Raw genomic sequence first — 23,196 nt, 5'->3', positions numbered from 1 at the left:
CTGTGCAACTGAACAAGAGCAGAACGAAAAGTCAACACAAGTCTAGAAAGCCTTTTCAAAGCCTGAAGATTTAAGACATGCCAGCCCCCAATAAAACACAACACAGCTCAAGGAGCCGAGAGCAAGCCCAGGTATTTACCCCCCCAGCACACAGCACGCACACGGAACCATGCAGAGCCCATCCTCCGAGCCTTCCTGTGCTCAAAAAACAGAGAAAAAGGAAATAAACCCCGAAAAGAATAAAAAACAGCTTCCAGTTATCAGTACAGCACCGCTGCCTGTGCTGCCCGCGGCCCGAACCGGCTCTGGCCACGGCGCTTCCCTTCTCCTCCCTCTCCTGCCGGCGCTGCTCGCAGCTCACCCACATCTCCACTGAAAGAGCCCTGATTCCCCCAGGTTCAGCATTATTCCGCTAACCCCCTGCTCAAAGCCCACCTCTGAGATGAAAACCTCCTGCAATGCGTGGTCTCAACAGAGGAGCAAGGGCTTGAAGTACGACAAGTCCAAACTTTTGTTCCATGACCATAAAACTGTTCAGAGACACAGTTAAGACATTTATGAATGTCAAAGGTGCAGTGAGGAATAACCTTTGGCAACCAATTCATCCACACACTGGGGTATCATGGAAAACCAGGAACTAAAAAGCCTCCCAATAGCTCAGCAGGGTGTAGGAAGTGGCACTGCAGAGTGCAGCGCCTGCTCTGGTGTACGTGGCAGCATTATTTAACGTGTTACCTCCACACGTGCAAAGCCAGGCTCTGTGAGAACACTCATCCTCCCAGGCAGTGAGCACGTGAGGCCACACGTATGTTCACAAGAGCTATTCCAGTCTCAGCTGAATGATGCATCTGCAGCTCTCAAAGCCTGCTTTTCAGCACACATCACAAGCTCCACAGCCAAATCTTCCACTACGTCCTTTGGGAGGGGGTGAACAAAACTAAGCTCTAGTCAGCTGGACTTTGTTGTGTGGAATAATGGAGATGAAGTGGATATCTTGCTATCCCGAAAGGTAAAGAATACTTCAGCACACTCATTCAAGAGACATCATCGGGTCCTGCCCAGCTTCCTTACCTTGTTTTGCAAAGCATGGTTATGGTCAGCAAAGCTGCATCCTCCAGAAAGCATCCATGTTCTGCAGTGAACACGCTCCCCCTTAATTGTGCTTGCTCTTTGTACACAGGCAAGGGTAACACAGGGGTAACAGGCTCAGGATCCCCCAGACTTAACCCTTCTGCTTTAGGTGGCACCAGGACAGTCAGGCCGTGCGGACAGAGGGGCTGGTGATGCTAAACACAGGCTGCAGAAACCAGGCAAGCGCTGTTGTGGCTCCTCTGTTACATCCTTGTGCCCAACAGCAGCCTATGGAGAGAAGAGCTGGCTTTCCTGTCAAGAATCCTGTCTGGAATCAGCTTTCACCCCTGGCCCCTGCACAGGCAGCACTACCGAGTGGAATGGGGCATCCACAGGTGTCGAGCCACGAGGAACAGCCCTGAGGGACGGTGTAAAACCATGTCACTGCCTTTTTATCTTTCCATCTTCCTCTGAGAGCAGCTGGTTTGAGCAGATCAGCTGCAGCACGGCACACACCAACCACCACTCAGAGCAGCGGAACAGCCAAAGGCTTCTGCATTAAGCAGATCTGCTTCATTCAGGCTCAACAGCAGCCACTGCCCATCACTGTTTAATTAAATGCAAATCAAACCATAAGCAGTCCTGTTTAGGCAAGGATAACCAGAGCTCATGACATCACCCCAAAGAGCTTCATGATTGCAATTGCAATGGATTTTCAACTTATCCGCTGGGTGTAAGAGCCCGTGGGGCTCGGGCCCTTGGTTTGCAATGCCATGCTGCATGATTCTGAACCTCTCCATAGCCAGGACCTCGGCACCCAGAAGGTACGTGTGGCTCTTAGCCAGGAGAACTAAGGAATGGAACAGAACAACGTTGTGATGGAGACCCAAAGCTCAACCATCAAGTTTTAAAATACCTGCCACCTTTGACAATGTTCCTTAACTACCAACGTAGTTTAATTTCCTAGCTGACAATACCAAGATAGCCTCTTGATAAACACTGAGATGTGTCTTGTAAACAAATACGCATTAAAAATGGAAGAGGTTGACTTGTATGGGTACATACAAAACTGCTATAAAACAGTAGCAAAAGGTAACTAAAAGATGCATGAAGAAACCATGGGGCAGCCAACCAGAACCTCCAGCCCTGACCTCAGCACCAGACGTGGATCAGAACTGGGCCTGTGCTCACCTGAGACACTGCATCCAGGCTCCAGGCCGGCTCTTCCACTGCTCTCACCCTGCAGAAGGTCTCACAGGGAGGCTGAAGCCGTGAGGGAGCCCGGCAGCCCCGCAGCTCGCTGTTTCTGTAAGCTGTGTGCAGGAAGACGGGCGCAGAAGCAGCCCCCCCTGCTGCAAGTGAACGCTGAAACCCCAGGAGAATCCCTCAGCCACGTATCTGAGGGCTGAGGACACAGCAGAGGGAGAAACTCTCCCAAACCCACCACTGAACAGCCAGAGGCTTTCATATTACAACGCACGCTCCACTGCGCCAAATGGACACTGAAGCCGTAGGATGCTCTAAGTGAAAACAATGAATTCTCAAATTCAAGGAATTTTATCACTTCCTGACCTCCTGCAAAACGCAACTCGGATGTGCCAAAGCCAGTGCATGGGAATCACATTCAGCATCCCTGCTGAAGACTGATCACTGAAACAAGGAGCTGAACTTAAGCTGCTGTTAAGAAAACAAACCCAGACCTTGCCTCCATCGCCCTCAGCACGAGGATCACATCCTCTGAAAGAGGTAAGACAGAACAAGAAGGGCTCTACAACCACGGGGTATTACTAACACCATTCCACTTCCCATGGACGGTTTCTGCCTGCAGCACGAGTCGCTGGTGGCATCCTGACAGCTCAGCATCTCAAATAAAGCCTGACAGGGCACACACACAGCAACAGCAGCACAAGCTTTCAAACCCTGCAGTACTATTATAGAGCAGCAGTGACACATAAAGAGATTTCCAGAAGCAGGGCAGATGTTCAGCTTCCAAGCTCATCCAGCCTAATTCTACCACCACTAATGAATTCACTGATGCAAGTGTTACCAAGCAGTCAGCAATACCACCTCAGCAACATGAGCTGTGATGAGATGCTTCTGTAAGGCTGCATGATGATGTTTTTAAACCAACACAGTGCTACACCCATATTACAGATAATCCATGATCACCAAGAGAGCCAGTATTAACCCCAACCTTCCCTACACGGAAAACAAGTTGCAACGAGCTGCAAACTGCTCCTGAAGTGAGCTTGTGGAGTACCAGCAATGCACAGAACCAAGCTCCAAGAAGTCACAGGAATGTGATCCCGAAAAGCTGACAATTAATACAATTGTTAGCAAATGTGTGCTTAATGAGGCAGCATATATACAAGATAATATTATCTTAAGTGACCTGAAAGTTGTAATGGAGAAGAGGTGGCAAGCGGATCCTCTCCCACCTCCCCAGCCCTCTCTATGTGCTTTCCCAACTGCCTCCTGAGATTATGATCCTGTCTTTTCCTAGGCAGGTGCTTAAGAAGCCAAAGCAATCCTCTTCTCAGTGCTATCTGTGAAGAAGCTGGGTATTTCAGACTAAAACAACACATTCAGGCTGCATATTCATAGTCATTTCCCCTAGGATGGCATCCCCAGAGGTGAATGTGTATCTCCAACCAGCTACACAGAGGGATCTTAGGAAGCTGCGAGGAGAAGAGCATGAAACCAGGCCAAGCACAACGAACAAGCTACGTTAGCACTTGGTTCTCCTGCATACCTATGCTGAAAGTGATAGAGTTTACACGCAGTTAAGTGCATGTGTGCACATACACAACAAATAAACTTGGCTTTTCTCCATAGGGGACAAGGAAAGGGAAGCAATTAAATTGCAAGTCTTTAGTGCTCATTAATTCTGTTTTAAACTCTAATCCTAGTCTGCAACATTGCTCACACTTGGTGGGCAATAAAATTGGCCAGCCTAAAACAACCATTAAAAGTGCTGCTATTTATACATAGCTATATATATATTTTCTAGAGCAGACTCACAAGGCATCATGCAAACCAGAGAACTCCCGGTGCCTGCTCTTGGTTAAGATCTGCAGCTTGCTTTCTGCATTCAAAACAAAAAAGGTCAATATTGCACATTGTCATCTGAAGAGCTGCTGGCACAGGAACCTCACCCTGCATCTGCTGATGGCTGAACGCGAAGCAGCATCATGCCTCTGACGCAACGGAACAGGAAGACAGTTCACCACGAGCTCACTCCCTGCTACCTCCACCTCCTCCCTCCCACCTCCCACGGGCAGGGGACTTTGGGGATGAACAATGCCCAAAAAGCAACCCCCTCACCCCCCCGTCTCGGGTGTTCTGTCAGGAACACACCAAGCGCTGCACAGCTTTCAATGCCAGAACACAGAAGATAACGTCACTGCAGTAAAGTCTTGGGTATTTAAAGTGAATTCAGAGCCTGCAAAAGTGGCAAAAGGAAAACTCTGGAAAGCTCGAGTTCACCACTTCTGCAGATGGGTGCCACTGACATAGCGTGTGCTGTCAGCTCCGCTTGTGTAGAGGCACAATCCTCCTCTGCTCATCACCACTGTGAAGAAAGCCAAAGGAAAGAGATGGCCTCCAGCCGGTTTCTAGCAGGTATTTTACAGAGAGGATCACCTTATGCCACCAGCTCAGTGTGCGCACACAGAGGTTGCTGCCTGACGTCAGATGCCCACAGCAGAAGGGCACCTCACCCCACACCAACAGAGCACAGCATCAGCCTGCAAGAGGAGAGCCTCTCTCCTTTGATTCCTCTTAAGCGCTCTCTTAAAAGGCCTCCTGAGGTGTAAAAATCTAACTACAGATTCCATTTCTCCCATGTTTCATGGCTCTGGACACCAACCTTGGGTTAACCCATGCACACACGGCCACCAAGAAGAGGAGCCCAAGCACAGATTTCCTCAGAGGTGGACAGGCCGTGGTACCCTCTCGGCTGCACAGACTGAGCTGAACTCGTTTGCGATCCAGTGCCTCCTCAAATGAAGAAAGCACCGGATCCGATGCAAAACCTGAAATAAGAGCGGGCAGAAGAGGAGCTTCTCCACTCCAGCTGAGGGGCAAGAGCAGGAACGTCAATGCTCAGACATTACTGCTCTCACCCACTGCTGGGGCTGCTGAAACTCGAGCATCAGGCAGCAACCTCTCAAATCCAGAGCCGCCCTCAAACCTGCGTGCGAAATCCACCAGCCTGGTGCTGCTCCAGCAGGGCTCTGTAACGGGTCTCTGGCACAAGAAATGTTTGGACTTCATTCAAACCTTCTGAGAACTGGAAGGATCTAATCCCACTGCTCATCTGGCTCCAGATCTTGCCTCCTCATGGATGGGAGGGCAGGAAGAAGCATCCAGGAGCTTTCCAGCTCACTTCCCTGAGGAGCTGGGCTGTGGGGACACGATGCCATTGGAAAACTGTCCGGATGTCAGTAACACAGTCACTGGGTATTCCTTGAAAAGCTCTCCCTGCAGAAAGACAAGCTGTTTTTACAGCAGAAAAGATGCGGGCTGCTCTGTTGCTGCACAAGTTATCAGGCCCCAAGGCAAAGCTGAGCGCACACACCCCTTTCCCAAGCATTTCCTGGAATGCCAGCTTCGATCATGATTAGATTTCTTCTTGCCAAGCACAGGAAGCAGAAGAACAGAGGGTTTCTCCAAGAGTCCCAGAGAAGAGACTTCTCTGACACTGTTTAACTGCAGTCAGTGCAGACTCAGTTACTGCAACACCAACCAAAGCTCCCTTTAAGCATAGGGAAGTCTTCCGATCCAAGGAGGGAAGAGAAGAGACTGGAGCTGCAGCTCCTATTAAGGCGTTTGCACAAACATTCCCAACCTGGGTCTTCAAAAAAAGGGAATTTTGCAAAAAAGGCATTTGATTTGGGAATGGCAAAAACTATGATAACTGCTGATCACCTCTGGGGAATTACAAATTGCTCATTTAAAAAACATGGTTTCAGGTTAAGTGTCCTGTCTTTCCCTTGCTTGCCAATCTGTCCTTCCCGTCAGTTCATGTGCTATGTCTTCTGGAGATCAGGGGAAAACGGGCCAGGGGTAGAGGGTCCATCCAGTCCAGACAGAGTAAATGGGCCATGACTGTTCAGCACTGATGGAAACTAAGAAACAAAACACAACCGTTAGGCAAGAGGCCATTTCCATTCACCATTCCTGTCCTATCTGGGCCTGTGGAGACTCCCCCAGGAAAGAAAAAGACACCTCAAAACACAAATGAAAACACCCTTGGCTTCCCCCAAGCAATTCACTGTGATGCCCCTGCATCAGAGTGCAGCAACCCAGTGAGGATAACCTCTGCGCTGAGCACTGATGCCATCCTCAGTAAGTGACTTTAACGCAGGTTTTTCACATGCTCTGAATTGCTCCCCAGTTCATTCTCAGCTGTACATAAAGTGTCCAACGCATTTCGCCTCTACTCACAGTACATACAAAGCTACCTCCTTCTCCTCCACAGAGATCACAGATACAAGCCTGTTATATTTTGCCCTTTGCCTAAGCAGACTCAGGCAGTGGATGTGGTTATTCCACCTCCAAAGCAAAAGGTGAAAGAGGAACATGAATAATTGTAAGGATGTATCCTTTTTAAATAGAGGGGACTTTTTTATGTATATACTGGGGATAGACACCAGACACATCACTGTCTGGGTCCTACAAGAGGTACTTGGGCTGGAGCCTGCAGGTCTCTGAGGAAGGTACTGCGAATCACAGTGAGATTGGCTGAACTTACCTGGAAGAGGGTGTTAGCACCTTGCAACCTGGCAGGACTCAGAGGAGCAACGGGGCTCAGGGTGCTCCAGAAGTGAATGCTGGAGAGCAAGGGACTGGGGGTCAGCAAGATGGGAGTCTGCAAAACACAGGGAGAGAACAGCTGTGGGAAGCGGCAGTGCCAGCAACGCGGAGCCCGCATCAATCCAGAGCCACCATCCCGGCTCCTGCAGCTGCACAGGGCTGGCTCCACAGCCCAGGAGCTCCCCTTCCCTCCTCCTTGCCCCCACAACCCCCACAACAGCCACCCCCATCCGGCTCGCCCTCCCCTTGCTGAGCAGTTGGCCCCCTTCTCCCAACAGCTGCCAAATCCTGCTGCAACCTACAGCAAATCAGCTCCTCCTGCAAGTCAGCACCTGCAAGCGGCCATGGAAAACTCAGCCTGAGAATTAAGAGCAGGTCGTGGGCACCCGCGTGGTCTGGGTGGCACTGACAGTGTCCATCCAGCTTCCGAATACTCCGGATGCTCCAGATTCAGGCCAAATACTTTGAAGGATGCCAAAAGATCGACTCCCCTCCACGTTTTCCCTGCCCTCAGCCATTTCAGTTTGCACTCAGCAGTTTCCCTCCAATTCGAATGACAGGAAAGAGATTCAACCCATCCAGACCCATTTAACAGCCCACTTGGATTTGGTTCTCCTCCAAATTTTCCATGAGGCATAAAAACTTTCCTTTCCCACACAAAGATAACAACTAAATTAAGCAGCTGCTGCAAAGTCACAATACTCTGGTCTGCAGTAACTGCCTCCTGAACCCAGGAAAAGCAAGCTGCTAAGCACACACCTCCGTGCTTCTCTATTTTTAAAGCAGTTTCAGAATCAGCCTGAAGGAAAATGGGAGGGTTGAGGGCTTTGGGAATAATTCAGGAGCACCCTGGCAAGATGCACAAAGGATCCTGCTGGTGCTGCTTTGGGTTTTGCCTCCACACGCCAACACTGCACAGACGTGCAGAGCTGACACACCACTTGGGCACACTCTGGGGGAGAAGCTAATCCCAAGTATGAACAAAATGGGAGTGCCAGACTAAGTTTCCAGACTCCAAACACAACCTATGGACTACGTGTTTTTCCACTTGCTTCCCTCTCCATTTTTGAAGAGAACACAACCACTATTGTTCCTTTAAACACCAAAACCAGGAAGGGACTTGGGTTACCTGAGAGAAAAGTGCTGGAGTAAGAGAAGCAGTTGGGAGAGAAGGACTCAGAATCCCCAGCGGACTTGGATCGCTGCCTGTAATGACGAGAGTAGGAGCCAACTCCAGCCCTTTGGGTTTTTTGGATCTGGAGAGGTGATTGGCAAATTCCTTTTCCAGCACAGATGAATCCTGCTCTTTGGGCTCTGGGGATTGATGCTGAAGGCTCTGAGCCTGCTCCAGCTGCTGAGAAGCCACGGATTCGATGTCCGTGTCAATGTCCAGGTCAGGATTAGAGCTCAGGGGTGGCGATGGGGGTGTGGAAGGAACCTGCAGGCTGGGGGACACTGAGGATATGGGGGGCGTTGGGGTGAAGCTGGTGGTTAGGTTTGGCAAAGGGGCTGGAGCTTCAGGGACAGGTAACTTGGGTAGAACAAGGGTCTCCAAGGTCTGGAGAGTGTCTTCTGTTCCCATGGGAAGGGAGGATACAGTGGAAGTGGCGGAAGCAGTGGAAGTGGCAGAGACCGTGGAAGTGGTGGAGACCAAGGGGACCGATGAAGGCTTTTTGGAGGGCATGGTCACAAACTTGATGACGGAGGGTGTTGGGTCCTGAGCTGGTTTCTTCTCGGCCAGCTTCTCAGCTGGGTTCTCAATCTTGATGGACCTGAAGAGTTTGGTGCTGGAAGAGTTGAGGGAGTTCAGAGTAAACGAGGAGTACAAGCCGGAGTGGATGTAGTCATTGCGGCTGGAGGACTTAGCACAGGACTGGGCCTTCTCCTTCCCACAGTTTTCCACATCCTTTGGAGCACTGCTGACTTCTGCAAAACCACTCATTTCGGGGTCTCCTTCTATCCGGCCCACGACAAGCGGATCCATGTTTAAAATCTCCGGATAAGAAACAAACTTGTACACAAACTTCTTCCCATTCACTTTCTTAATGATATTCTGTGGGTAAGAAGATATAAATATGCATTGAGACCTTCTCCAGATTAATTTTCTTCCTACAAACACTGCCTGAAATAGACAGAGGAACCCAGGAGTCTGTAATCTTCCATCAAAAACTGTTCCTTCCTTCTTTATTTAAAACCGCCCTGCTTTCTTGCAAGGCGATTCTGCTCCTCAGGTGGCATCTCCAGAGCTTGCAGAATAAAGGCTCTAATAGGTGAGCTTAAGCTGACATTAAATAAACTAACAGCAGCCTTAAACCTTTTCATATGTTAAAGAAGCAAATACCCATTCCCCACGGCAAAGATCACTGCCCTGGGTCCAGTGAGTGCAATGTGACAGCAGAACCTGCAGAAGTAAAGCTCAGAGGTTTGCAGAATGGAGAGCTAATGCTTCCCATCAACCCACCTTCATTCTTAATAAGATGATAATAAAGGAAAGTAGGTAGCTGAACTAGTCAGCAGAATGCAGGCAAACCAGCTATTTCAATACCACAAAAGAGCAGATGCCAAACTTGTTTTGCTCCCAAGTGAAACGCCACACACAGTCTGGGCCTAAGAAGGCTCTTAATGTCTCGTACAATTACCATCACCGAGACCTCTCGGTACAAAGTCAGATTTGTGCTGCCCAGCAGTGAGCTCCACACAACAGCACCAAAGGGGCAGCTTGCTCAGAAGCGATTTCGTACCTCCTATACCCCCCCAGTAACAGCAGTGGGATAAATGGCTCACTGCAAGCGAGGTGCAGCTCCCACGCTGTGGTTCTGGTTCAGCTTCCTGACACCACCTGAGCACTAAATGAAAGGCTCTCCAAGTTATTAGAAGACATCAGCTCAGTAAGAGAAGCATCTCACTCTGCTGGACCAAAGCTGCTGACCACATCAGAGGTGCAGTTCTGAATACATGAAGCATACTTGGGCTGCTTCACTGCAGACCCTTGATTTGACAACCCCTTCTCAGAGACAGTTGCAGACGGATCTCAAGGTGGTTCCACATTCACCATCTCATAGAATCAGAGTGGTCTGGAATGGAAAGGACCTCAAAGCCCCTGCAGTTCCTGCCACAGGCAGCAACACCTTCAACTAAATCTCATTCTGCTGCTTAAAGTGGAGTCTTGAGGATTTTAACCCTTGCAAGGGCATGTATTCTTGGAAAGGGGATTAGTATTCAAGGACGTATTTGTCTTAGCAATGACATAAATCAAAGAAGGCAACATTCTGCACACAGCTACCTGGAACCTTAGAACAACCAGCGGGGAGGAAATGCAGCAAAGTGAAAACCAAAGGGGAAAAACCCCTCTAAAACTAAGCTAACACACCTTAGTTAAGCCTGGGAGACAGAAGTAACACCTATCCCCTTGAAGGGACTGAAAAAGGAAACAAAGCCCATTAGGCAGAAGCTGGTAAGATGGATAAGGATTGGAGGTGGCTGTAAGGACTTTGTTACCTTCACATAATAGTATCTGAGAGCACGGCTGAGTTTATCATAGTTCATACTGGGCTTGTTCTTGCGGATTCCCCAGAGTCTGGCCACCTCCTCTGCCTGCAGCAGTTTGAACTCCCCGTCGTTGGAGGTCCAACAGATGATGTTCTTGTTCTGAGGCTCTTGGAGGAGCTGGAGGAGGAACTGCCACAGGGTGATAGCACTGTCCATAGCAGTAAGCTGGAAGGCAGATAAGAGGCAGCAGTTTAGGAGCAGTGCATTTTCTCAGTCTCCCTAGAAGGGGGTAACGGAGCAGAGATGTTATTTCCAAAGCCAGCAAGAGTAAAAATTATTAGTCACCAGTCGTGAAAGATGTTCCCTGCAGAACAGGGGCTGAGAGCCAACTGCTGTCGTCTCCTCCCACATGTCAGTACTTTTCACATGGGTTATATTTAGCCTCATTTAACTAAATCAGGTCACTTTGGGTAAGTTGCAATGAGTCACAAGCCAAAAAAATAACTTTCAAAGTTGTTCCATGCTCACCCACTCTGACTTGTCCTGAGACCAGCTCAGGTGCACCCAGGTAACACCCAACCACCCCTCGACACCTCCTTCCCCTGCCTGCACCCACCTCGGTACCGCTACGAGAGCAGAGCGGATCAAGGCACCACTTCATGGACATGAAGTGCAGAACAGCTCAGCTCTCCTTCAGTTCCCATTCCTCCTGCCTCTTGGTGCGCAGCCCTTTCAGTCAAGCCCCCGTCTCCCTTTCCAATCTCCTTTCTTCTTTTCCACACATCATCCCTGTCTTTTCTAAGAGAGCAAACATGAAAGTAAAGACAATGATAACAAATGCTGCCAGTGCTTATCTCCTGACTCCTGCCACGTCTTCCCTCCATCAATCATTTAGGTTGGGACACTCTAGGACCCCGCACTTGACTCATGCACTTCCAGCACGGTTTTCCTGCACTGAAGCAGTCGATGCATCATCTCACCAAGGACGGACAAGGCAGCAGAGATGACATCTCTCCTTGACCATATCTGACCACATGAATCTGAATTTCCACAGCTCTTTCCAAGCAGAACACTAATAATCCTGTCTGCACAAGGCAAGTACAAGACACACTATGAATTAAACCAGATCAAATTATCTTAATGAAGTATCCCATATGGATTCTCCTATTCCACAACAGAACAACTTCTATTAATGCAGCTTAAATGTCTTCCAATGAACTGCAAACAAAGCAAATCACTCTGCAATACCAACCATCATGATGAATTACACTAAAAGTGGTTCGATATGTGTAACTATGAGGGGCTTTTTGCCCACACAGAGAGGCAAATTCAGCACAGGCAAACCTATAGAGCACTGGGGCGATCTGCAGCCCAAGCCACCAAACGCTATCCATGGGCAGAAGCTCCAAATCAGAGGCATCAAGCCCAGCTTCAGCAAGCAGGACCCACACTCGTATTGCTTGAGGTCCATGTATACGCATGGGCAAGCAAGATCTGGTCGGGACTGCCAGTTCATCTTCATTACCAAAGCCTTTTATTCCAATCTCATTACTGCCCAGCACTTACCCAGCCCTATATAAGGAAGAGAACAGTCTACAATTCAGAGCTTCAGAATTCACTCAGCCCTGTAACAGGATTACTGCTGACAGTTTACACAGGACTACACATTCTTATTTAAATAAGGTGCCCCAAGGCAGGTACTTTTTTTTGGGCCCAGCCCATTGCATTTAACCTATTTTTATGACTCCCTGCCTAATGGCAGCTTACCTGGCTACACAGGGCTGCTCCATTGATCAAGACAGTTAAATTGCTGCAATTACAAGGAGCAATCTCCAAGCAGGACACCCACACCACCCCGCTATGCTGGCCCAAGGTGCTTTCCTTGGTAATTACTATCTGCACACAAATCCATGCTTGCCCAAAGTAATTGCTCCGTACTCTAAGAAAATCTCAGCTGCTCAATGCAGTGCTTTGAGACTCTTCCCCCCGTGGCAGCTGAACCATACGGGAACTCCAGGCAACCACATGCAAACTCTTCCAGGACTTCTCCTCCAGCCTGGATGTGGATTTGCCAATAACATCTTGTCTCTGCCTGCTGGCAGCGCAGAGGCCGCGCATGCTGCGGAGCATCATTATCCTGTCAGGATGATGCACACGCACGGGGTGCTGTGTAGACGTAGGGCCTCGCTGCTGCCATCCTGCCGAGCTGTCAATAGCACTGATAGGTGTTAACAGAGAAAGAGCAGGAAAATGAAGTTGAGTGATTATTCCCACGCTCCGTTTAGCTACAGCACTCGCAAAGCCCAGCAGCAGCCCTGCACCAAGCAGCGCTGCCTGATGCAACGGGAGGCAACCACGGCGCAATTGGATCAGCAGCAGCATTTGAGTGGCAAAAGCTTTTTTCTGCCTCCTCCTCCCTAAAATCCATGCAGATTTCATCCCAGGATTTCACCCCGTTATTTTATCAGCCTGCTTCCCATTAGGAGGAAGCACCTTGCCACTAACTCGGTGCTCACCAGCCTCTACCGCAGGCAAGGATTATTGCCTGGTCCCAATGCAGAGTACACATGGAGTGACCAAAGTGGTGGAAAAACCCCACCTTTCCCAGTGAAGAGCTCTGTTGTTCAGAGGAGCCATTACCAAGAGGTTGCGCTGCCTAAATCCCAACTACTGCAGCTTTCCAGCTGGAAGGATCCTTCTCCCAGGAGCAGTCAGAGACCGTACTGGAGTGTTGGATCAAGCAAGTTACCACTGATGTTTGACCTTTACAGGCTTGAGGGATGTCATGACCCTGCACATCATTTGGAGGATACAGAGCACATCCTCAGCACCTTCTCCTTTTAAAAGTCTTATGTTATGACATGTTGACAGGGTGGGAAAGGCAGAAAGCACTTTGGACTTGCTAATGGATAGGTTACACTATGAAAGAACAAACGTCCCTCTATTAAATACTTGAGAACAATGGAGAGATACCTCAGTGCAGCTAGGAACATAGTTTTTCTGAAGCTTATATACAAAGGGAAGGCCAGAAAATAACCCCTCAAATTGGTCAAAGCAAGGTGGAACTTGCCACTTCAGAGCCCAGGAGTGTACTCTAACTGGGGAAGTAGAATATGTACATGGGAGACAACGTGCTATGAATCAAGACACTTCATTTAACTTTAATAAAAAGCTGCTTTGATTTAGGCAGAGAACACATGAAAGAACTGTTGCTTCTTCAGGAAGAAGCAGAATAAAAGCAAACATCACACAAGATGTAAAATTAAAACCAGCAGAGGCGAGATGAGCACTGAGCACTTCTCTTTGTTTGAGAACATGGTAAAAAGGTTCCTCCTTCTTCAGCACCTGGGGCAGGAGGCGGCTGATGCTTTCATGAGCCTTTACTGTGCAACCAGAGGACTGAGCAGCAGCGGAAGCTCCCTGTGCTACCCATGTTCTGCAGGACATCCTCAGCTGCCCTGACAGGGTGGGACCTGCGTTGTTACAGCCATTTCCAGGGCCATGGACTCAAAAGCATCAGAAGATTCTCTGGTCCTCTCCATTCACAAACACACCTCTGCAGTGAGGGGTTTGGTGTTACAGACCCATCAGCTGGAGGCACTACAGAGATCAGGGTGAGGACAGGACCCTGCTGTCCCACTCGAAAGCAGAGATGCTGCTTCTCTCACCATCAGTAAACAGCATTTCAACTCCTTTCAGAACAACATCTACGTTTACAAGAAGGCATCAATCGCCCAGCACAGCCCCCATCAGCATGAAAAGCCCAGCAGTTTGCTTTGCCTTCAAGCCGAACACGCCAATGATTACAAGCACACTGCTTCCAACTGCCTTTTTCTGCTGAAGTTTATTTTCCTTCTAAGAGTCCATGGAGAAAGGTCTCAGTTGAAAAGACAACGAGGGAATCAGGCAGAGAGGCAACAACGGCCCTTCCAATCCTGCACCAGCTGAGTACAAGGAAAAAATAGTTGCTCGAGGCAGAGGGCAGTTACACTTTGTAATGAGGATGCTAAAATAGAGCACTATTATTGTCTTGAGAGCTTCTCTGACGCCTACGGATGACCCTTCAAGTATACTGAGTAGCTGACAGAATTTGGCTGCAGCACTCTCAATCCAAGCGCTGCAAACTTGGTTGCTGCAGCTTCAACCGAGGTGGCAGGAGCTGGGTTTGAGGCCTGGACTTCACAAAGCCAGGAGCCTCCAGAAAGCAGCCGAGATACAGATCTTTTCCGGTGCCTTCTCATCATTACCTGTGCCACAACGGGCCCCACGCAACGCAGCTGATTACAGAGCCTCCAGGCTCTGCATCCCGTGCGGAAGGAGTGCGCAATCCCGGGTGGCACAGCAGGAACGCTTTAGGAAGCGGCGTACGGGAATCTCTGTGGCCAGCAGCTACATTACTGCTGCAAACAGAGCCTAGGGCTCACCCTTGGTGCTCAGAGAGGAGAGAGGCACCTCGCGACGCTGAGCAGGGCAGGGGACCTGCCCTAACCCCCCTCTTCAAGCTCTTCTGGCAGTTTCCTGTGCTTGGCCTCAGCGCCACGCACAGCTCGAGCCATCTCCCACCTCAGCTTGTTCCAGCAGCCTCTGACAAGCATCTGCAGCCTGATGACTTCTGCAGCTGGACTGAAGGAAGCAGTCAGGTCCACAGCCCTGTCAGAGCCCCCACAGGAACAAAGGATGGGGCAAAGGGAAAAAGGGATGTCACAACGAGGGCAAAGTCAGCGCTACCACCTATTTAAATGGCATGGTTTCAGCTGCCCGGGTACCTGACACAGAAGTGACATCTCAAAAGGATGACTTTGGAAGCAGTAAACAGCAGAGACAGATACAGAGGGCGACAGAGAAACCTCCGCTCAAAAACACTCTCTTAACGAGCAAAAAGGCAAGAAAAGAGGCAGCCACAGCACCACTGAGATGGTTTTGGGGACCTCACACTGAGTGCAGTGCAGGAGGTGAGCAACAGCACGCAGGAGCACCCCCCTCGCGTGCAGCAAAGCTGAACTGAGCACACTTTGCTGCACTGCTCCGTCCCCTTCCCTGGTTTCGGATGGCCACGGTGTGTGAGCAGGAGGAATTCGTCGACAACAGCTCCCGCTGCATTGTGCAATGGTTCTGCAGACACAAGGCCTTGAGAGCTGCTCCAGGGAACAAACAATGAGGTAGCGTTGGCTGAAGGAGATTTGTGGAGGTCACGGGCCCGGCTCCTTGTTCAAAGCAGGGTTAACGTCAAGGTTGGATCAAGTCTTTGCCCAGCACTGCCTGAACCAAGGGCCCAGAGGCGAAACGTGGCTGGTAAAGGCTCCACAAGGCACAGCTTCCATCCAAACCCAGCCTCTGCAGGCTGTGAGTAGCTACGGACAGACTCTGACCTGGTAGGAAGCGTGTGAGGGTGCTCAGTCCTCTTCCAGCACACACAGAGCACTGCAGAGGTAATCTTACTATCACCATGTCCTGTTTTCTTAGCTCACCTCCTCAAGACAGGTAAACCACAGGTAAATCTGTGCATAGTAAAGGTCTATTTATAAGGAACCAAAAGTCAAGATGCAGGCGTCTACCGCTGCAGCACCACCATCAAAACACTCCAGACCCTGGCAGCTTCCCAAGGAGCAAACAACTTCAACCTGCTCTAACGCACACTAAAACCAGGCAAGAACAAGGGAAAACCACCCTAAACTCCACTGAATTCCTGTCTTCCCCTTGGCTCGGGCCCTCACCGCGCCGCTGCTTCCAAAACAGTCAGGAAAATCAGCTTGGTCTGAAGGAGAAGCCGTGGTTATGGAGGCAGGAAGCTCGGTGGAAGGAAATGCTGGAGGATGTCCTGGTGATAAGAGCAGCTCCAGAGTTTTCAATGCCCAATCCCGCTCCAAGCCTGACGGCTCTATTTGCTTACAACAAACACTGCTGTAAATGTGGGGTTCCTGGCTCACAAACTGAGTTACTCCACCTGAAACCAGGGCTGAGCAAATACTTGGCTTCCGGGAGCAAATTGTTTCAGCTTTTTACCTCTGGAGAAATAAGCATTTCCTTTCCTTCACAGGCATTTGCTGGTGCTCACCTCTGTGTCAGCACACAGGACCAAGCCACAAAGGAGCACAGTGCCCCAGGATTCCCACCATGCTCATGGCTGAAGCCCCACGTTAGGGGAAGCAGATGAGCCAAACCGCTCTACTGCTCTGTGGACCTTGATACAGAGACAACGGTGCCAGCTTTGGCGTCCAACAGGGCTTTGCCCAGCACATCCTGACCCTTAAAACCCTTCAACCTGTTTGATCAGGACCTCGCAGCACAGTCCATGTACATCCTGCACTGCTACAACCGTTCTGCTCCCTCATCCCTGCCTAAGGACAGCTCAGTGCAGCCTCTTTTACGGACAGCAGACCTCACTGCCTGCTTTTATGGACTTAGATGAAGCATCTCCCCTTTTCCACCTCTCCTTTTATAGGATACCAGACCAAAGAGCACACGGGAAGCTTTAGGACAGAGAGTAGGAACGTTAAACTTCGGAACACCTCTGATCAGTTCTGTGCCCGACACTGATGGGATCGTTTCCGTGTAAGCCATAAACCCACCGGTCCCTGCAGCAGCTCCTCACTAATGACGTTTGCTTCCTCCTCCTCTGCCACCACCATGGGCTGAGGGGCGAGTTTACCCACAGCAGCTGCAATCAGCTCCAAAAGGCACAAGGCTCTGCTGAAAAGCATCCTCGGGTAAGAGTGAGGGGCCGGGTGTCCACATCCCGCTCCGGAGCAAAGCCCAAACAAAAGGGTCAGCGTTTGCCGTCGCTCCTAACTTTATTATGGAAAGGAAGCCTCGCTGACGATGGAAAAGGTTTCCTTTAATAATGTTTATCACAAACTCAGCCCCGTTGCTATGGCGATGGAACAACCATTCCCTCCAAACAGGCGCTAAGCCCCTAAAAATAAACAGGCCGGCGAAAAGGCAGGAACATGCAGCGGCTCCTGCCGCAGGGATCGCGCCTCTTCCCGACAGGATGAGCACCAACAGGGATGCTGCACCCCCTCAACAGCGCGCTCGGCTCCAAACCCAGCCCCGCGTTTCTGCTTCAAAGCAGCCCCCATTGAGGCCGAACCGCGGGGTCCCCGGGCAGCGCAACAGGGGGAATCCCGGGAAGTTTGGGCTCCCGAGCGCTGGGAGGTGCGGGTGTGCGCGGAACGCGAGGGCAACGGCAGCGACCCGCATGCTTCCCCCGGGGAGCCGCGCACCCATGTGGGCAGCGCCCGCCCCTCGCACACGTTGGGGCACCCAAGCGGTAAAGAACAACGGGAGCGGAGCCGGGGAGGAGAACAACAACCGGGCCTCCCCCGCCCCGGGCCCGGCGGCTGCCGCTCGGTACCGAGCCCCGAGGCGCTGCCGCTCTGCAGAGCGGGTCCCGGGTCCCGGACACGGCGCTGAACCCCCCCCCCCCACGAGGCGGAGACCCCGGCCCCGGGACGGGCCCCCCCCCAGCCCTGCCCCGCAGCCCCCGCGCACGGTCCCGTCCGCTCCCTCCGCCTCGCCCCCGGCCCGGAAGCCGCCGGGCCCGGCCGCCCCCGCTCACCGAGGAGGAGCCCCGCCGGTCCCCGGGAGTGGCGGTGCCGTCGCGGCGGGCAGGTGCTGGAGCGGCTCCCGCGGCCGCCCGTCATGTCCGGGCACCCCCGCGGCGGGCCGGGCCCCGGGCCCCCATCCCGGCCGGGAGGAGCCGGGCGAGCAGCGAAGGGCAGCGGCGGCGGCGGCGCGTTACATGGCGGGACGCGCAGCGCCCGTCCCTCCGCCGCGTCCCTCCGCGGCCGCCGTACCCCACACTTCCGCCCACGGCCCCCCAGCGGCGCGCACCGCGACCAATCCCCGCCCGGGCTGAGGGCGCCGGTGACCAATGGGGTGGCGCTGCTCCGCCCGCGGCTCGCGGGGCATGCTGGGGGCTGTAGTCCCCCGGGGCCTAGCGTCCGCCCGCGGCCATGTGCCCTCGGCCCGGAGGGAGCCGTTCGCGTCCGGTGTCACCGGTAACGCGGGCCCAAGGGCGCAGCGGGGCGGCGCAGCCGGCACGGGCCGTGGCAGCAGCGAGGAAGGGGCTGGGGCCGCAGAACAGCGCCGGGGTGGAGCAGTTCATTAAAATGGAATTGAAGATTCGGAAACTGAAAACTAGAAAAGAAAAACAAATTGGAAAATAAATTTCAATTAGTGACAAAATAAAAATTAAAATAATTAAGAGCGAAAGTGCCAAATAAAAGCAGAATTAAAACCTAAATGACCAGCAACATCCCGCAGAGCCTGCGCACGAAGCCGTGGGACCGCAAGGGGACTCAGTGCCCCTTCCCCGGAGCAGCTTGCTCCAACCCCTGTGTCCAGCCCGGCCTTGAGCACTGCCAGGGATGGGGCAGCCGCAGCCACTGGCTTTGGACCACAGAGGAGTCTCACAGGGTCCCCCCCAGGAGCGCTTAATGGAGGGGGAAGAAGGTTTTGACCGTTCTTGACGCATTTACAGATGTTATCTACCACATTTCAGGGTAAAATTCACTGTTTCTGTTCATCCCCAGCTCCAGTTTTAAGGGAAAAAAAGGTGAGAAAGAATGGACAGAGAGGGAAGAAAAGGGGACAAGAACAAGAACATCCTCCACAAAAGCCCAGGGTCAGTTCCTCAGCTCCCAGATTCATTAAAGCCCCTCTGCAGTGCTCCATGTGCTGCTTTCCTTTCCTTTTTCCTGCACAAAGCATCCCATTTCCACACTTATCTCCATGTTATCAGGGCAGCTTCCCCTTGGGAATGCCCGGGGCAGGAAGCAGTGACCCAGGCACAGAGGAGGCCCCTTTTCCTATGGCTCTGAGCAGCGGCCTCCTCACGTCTACCTGATCTTGTGCTGTGCTAAGGATGCCCGAGTCCAGCCAAGGGGTGAGCCATGCTCGCCAACACAGCCACAGCCGTCGGTCCAGCATCTCCCCCTTATCCCCTGCTGTGCCTCATCCTCCCTCCTGCTCCCTTTGACGCCTGGGCTCCTCCGCCAGATACGAACAGGAGGACAATGAAGCCTCTTCCTGCAGTCCCGGTGGGAGGCCTGCCAGCACCTGCACGTGGGTGCCTCCGACAGAGCCAAACCCGGCTCCTGGGGAAAGGACCAGCACTGGGATGCTCGCAGCTCCCGTGGGAAGCTCGGTTTCCGCGCTGTGGGGATGGAGAGCGCCGAGGACCGGCACACGCTGTGCTGCTGCCTTCCCCTTGGGCACTGAGCATCCCTCGCTCAGAGCTCCGAAAAGGAGCCTTTCCCAAGACCCAGGGCCACGCAAAGGCGATGCTTCAGCTCCTGAGGGGGCCTGGACAGGCTTTGCAAGGCAAACAGCAGAGCTCCATCGCATCCCCATGACTCCAGCTTCTTCCCTGCCTTTGTTTCCCTTTGCAGCGCTAAAACCTCCCAGCACCCCCAAACTTCCTATTTCCTGAGCACTCAGTTAGGAAACAACCATGAATGAACCCAGAAGGACAGCCCAGGATGCCACGGGAGAGGGCCAGCAGTCACCTCCAAAGGTGCCACCTCCTGACACCCAAAGGGCTCCAGCTACAGCCATCAGAGACAATGCATCAGGGCATCTTTAGAGGGAGAACACATTTCCTGCTGTGCTCTGCTTCCCGGGCCGTGGGTTTGCAGCCCAACGTGGGCTTGTTCCTATCTTCGGCAACATCACAAGGGGAGAAAAATATAGGACAGACAAAGGGATGGAATCCAATGGAGCAGGCAGCGAGGCCGGGCTTGGAAAGAGCTCAGGCGCAAAAGCCCTGCTAAAAACGCAGCTCATGCAGAGGCATTTAAAGAGAAAGAGGCAGCACAAAAAGGAAACCAAAACCGTTCCAGTGGGGATTTCGGGTGAATCAGACACCGGCGCCTGGAAAGAGACTTTGGGAGCAGGAGAAAGGGAGACAAAGCTGCCCGCTGTGGGATAACGCGGGACAGGCAGGGCAGGGAAGCACAGAGAGCTCCAAACACACTGAAAGAGGGATCTTACTGCAAGGTTGGCTTGAGAGCACGAGCTGAGGAGCAAAAGCACTGGGAAGGATGCAGCAGCTGACGAGGCCTTGCTCCAGAACATGGAGATGCTGCTTTAACCCAGAGGTCCCAAGGATGCTGCAGGATGCCCACAAGGCACAATGGGGACCTGCACTGGATGTCCCAGCACCCTGTCCAGCCAAATCTTAACACTGTCCAACCCTGGGTAACCCACCTCTTCCCTGGGGAGGCGATTCCAGAGGCTGATGTTCTCAGTTGGAATCTCCCCAGGAGTAACTGGCACCCATCACGCCTCATCTTTTCCATGGGACTCCTTGTAAAAAGGGAGTCTTCATTGGCTTTGTAGCCCCTCTTTAGACAAGGGAACAGGGTAGGGTCTCCTGTGAGCCTTGTTTTCTCCAGGCTGGAACAGTCCCAGCAATCTCAGCTTCCCAGCCCTTGGATCATCTTTGTGGCCCTTCTTCAGCCTGCCCATATCTATTGTTGTGGAGAAGGAGCCCAACTGAACCCAGCATTCCAGATAAGGCTGGGTGCCTTCCAAAGGGTTCATCTCCACTGACTCACATGGACTTGGGGGTGGTTCCAGGTGCTTATGAAAGTTAAGCCCTAAAGCTGTGCACCAGGCCTCTGGTTATTGCACAACGTTGCCAAACTAGTTCCTACCGTGGCATCTACGCGGTCCTGCCACTAAAAGCACCGTTCCTAATGTCCAATTCCCACATCCCAAATGGAATTCCTAAGCACAGCTCCTCAAATGCACTCTGGTCCAGCCCAAAGCACACGGTAACAACAGGGGAAGGCAGGAGCCACCATCACCATTGAGATGGGTCCCAGTGCTGAGGCTGCTTGCGCCAGCGTGTGCAGCAGCAGAGGCGAGGAGCAGACTGCAGCACGCGCTGCTCTCCCTGCAGGCGGGACGGAACTGGTGTCATCCACAGCAAAAAGCCAACGCTTCCAAAGGCGAGCCCGGATCCGTGGAATCGCATCCCTGATCCCCGCGCCCGCCCTTGGCTTCCCAAGCCAAAAGAAGGCTTCCTCTGGGTGCGCTCTCCCAGGCAAGGAGCAGCCCTTCCCAACAGATGGTGCAGTCAGAGCAGATACCCCCTCCTCTTCCACAGGCTCCAGGCATGGATTCACCACCCCAGCAGCAGGGAACCTGCCAGCAGCAAGGCATCAGAAAGCAAAGTGTTACCTGTAATGGAGAGCAGCTCGCAGGACAGGGGCATCCCTGCAAGCAGCCTGTCCCGAGCCCGTGCTGAAAACAAGCATCCAGCCTGGGAAAGATGCTCCAGAGGGCAAGGGATGAGCAGCAGCCACTCGCCCATCGCCTTATTCCTACATGGAGGTGCTCTTCCCTTCTCCAGCCTCTTTGTGAGTGGGCTCCTGCCTGCTCGGAGGCTGGTTCTGGGCAGCTCACTCCAGCACCTGGTTTAATTGAGCTCCTTGACTCATTAAGCTTCACGGTGCCCTTAACCCCTCTGTCCCCAGGTTGCTCCCCACGTGTGAGCTCTGGCAGCCCAAGGCCATGATCTACCCCGCTTCTTTGCAAGGAAAACATTGGATTTGTGCTCCGGAAGAGCTCGAACCCATCCTGGGACACCAGTGAGGGGCTCTCATCCCTTTCGCTCCCAGCTTCGGGAAGCGCGGCTGAGCCTGCGGAGGGTTAACACCTCCCCATAGGGCTGCAAAGCTTCCCCACCGGCATCCCTTCCCCACCTCTCCCTCCTCAGGGCCGCCTGTGGCTGGGGACCACCCAAGTGACCCCGTGATTCTATGACCTTAGAGATGTGTTTGCAAAGGGGCCCTAAACCAGGCCCTGGTTTGCACTGGCCTTACCTGCTCCCCATGGGCTGCAGCTTGGGAATGTCACTGCTGTCACCGGGGTTGGGGGGCTCTGCACCACACACGGCTCCATCCCCAGCCCCGGCTGCGCATGGAGAAGCTCTGCCTGGGTTTCTCTTGTGCTCTCCCACAACTCCTCTCTGCTTGCCCTGCATTGCTTAAGCAGCACTGCTTAGCAACCTGACAGCACAAGGCAACCGGTTCCTCCCATTCATTCCCACTCCTCCAAGTGGGAACCACGGGAGGCACGCGGTGCCACTCACTTACTGGCACCCTCTGAGATGGAGCCAGGGTTACGGTGCAGCAGCTCGGTGGTGTGATGCGTTTTTGTCTGCGGGAAGGCACAAGTCCCCATCCCAACACCACGGATCTCGTCTGTACTTCCCCAACCAACGCTTCTGCTCCAGAACAGCATCCTCACTGGAGCAAAGGAGAGGCAATTATTGCCTTTTAAGCCGCGCTCCCCAAGTCCCCAGAGGGAAGCAGGTGAGGCTCTGATGTGCATTGCACAAGAGATACACATCTGGGTGTTTGATTCCAGAACCATCCCTCCCCTCCCTTTGTGGTTTCTTTAACAGGAATGGCAAAACAAACGTGGGGAGCTGCAGGGCACCAGCATTCCCAGCACTGATCCACCCCGGCACGGCCTCGGCAGATGGAGAACAGCGAAGCACTGAGGATGAGGCAGAGCTCTTCTTGCTCCACAGCTTGGAAACACGGCACCTCCCCGCTTGCCTCCGGCTGAGAGCGGAGGGGGGCAGGATGGGGCAGGCCCAGGGCGAGCAGGGAGGCTGTGGAGGAGCTGGGAGCAGGGAAGGGGAGCACTCGGGTACCACAGCACTGGAGCCAGCTCCAGGCGAGCGCGTGAGGTCCTGCTCTGGGGTAGCACTGGGACAGCAGCAGGGCGGCACGAGCGCTCCTGAGCTGCAAAGAGCCCGCGGGTGCCAAACCCCAGCTTGAGGTGCGGGGAGGGCTCTCAGTG

At 52.7% G+C, this 23,196-nt stretch overlaps 1 protein-coding gene across 1 annotated transcript; it reads right to left on the bottom strand.

Annotated features, from left to right (window-relative positions):
• Positions 1-1,219: 1,219 nt before the first annotated feature.
• On the bottom strand, positions 1,220-18,119 carry ELK4 (ETS transcription factor ELK4). The gene is made up of 5 exons (XM_061454890.1): positions 17,936-18,119; positions 10,387-10,602; positions 8,018-8,941; positions 6,827-6,943; positions 1,220-6,200 (listed from the first exon to the last, which is right to left on the bottom strand). Exons 2-5 carry the CDS (start codon positions 10,591-10,593, stop codon positions 6,102-6,104), a joined length of 1,347 nt encoding a protein of 448 aa, XP_061310874.1. The 5' UTR covers positions 10,594-10,602; positions 17,936-18,119; the 3' UTR covers positions 1,220-6,101.
• Between the last annotated feature and the right edge of the window lie 5,077 nt (positions 18,120-23,196).

The sequence above is a fragment of the Pezoporus flaviventris genome, unplaced genomic scaffold (genome assembly GCF_033815535.1).
Source record: "Pezoporus flaviventris isolate CSIRO_AGI_PZ_B2104156 unplaced genomic scaffold, CSIRO_AGI_Pfla_v1 ptg000017l, whole genome shotgun sequence".
Lineage (NCBI taxonomy): Eukaryota > Metazoa > Chordata > Aves > Psittaciformes > Psittacidae > Pezoporus > Pezoporus flaviventris.
The sequence above is the reverse complement of the archived record's forward strand: the minus strand, read 5'-3'. Positions and strand labels throughout refer to the sequence as shown.

What these genes read in the sequence shown, in the direction of transcription:
- ELK4 (XM_061454890.1), bottom strand. Translation starts at nt 10,593, where the DNA reads ATGGACAGTGCTATCACCCTGTGGCAGTTCCTCCTCCAGCTCCTCCAA. An exon ending in TCAGATACTATTATGTGAAG is followed by an intron (nt 8,942 to 10,386) that starts GTAACAAAGTCC and finishes TCTTACCCACAG; the next exon opens with AATATCATTAAGAAAGTGAA. An exon ending in GTGCTAACACCCTCTTCCAG is followed by an intron (nt 6,201 to 6,826) that starts GTAAGTTCAGCC and finishes TTTGTTTCTTAG; the next exon opens with TTTCCATCAGTGCTGAACAG.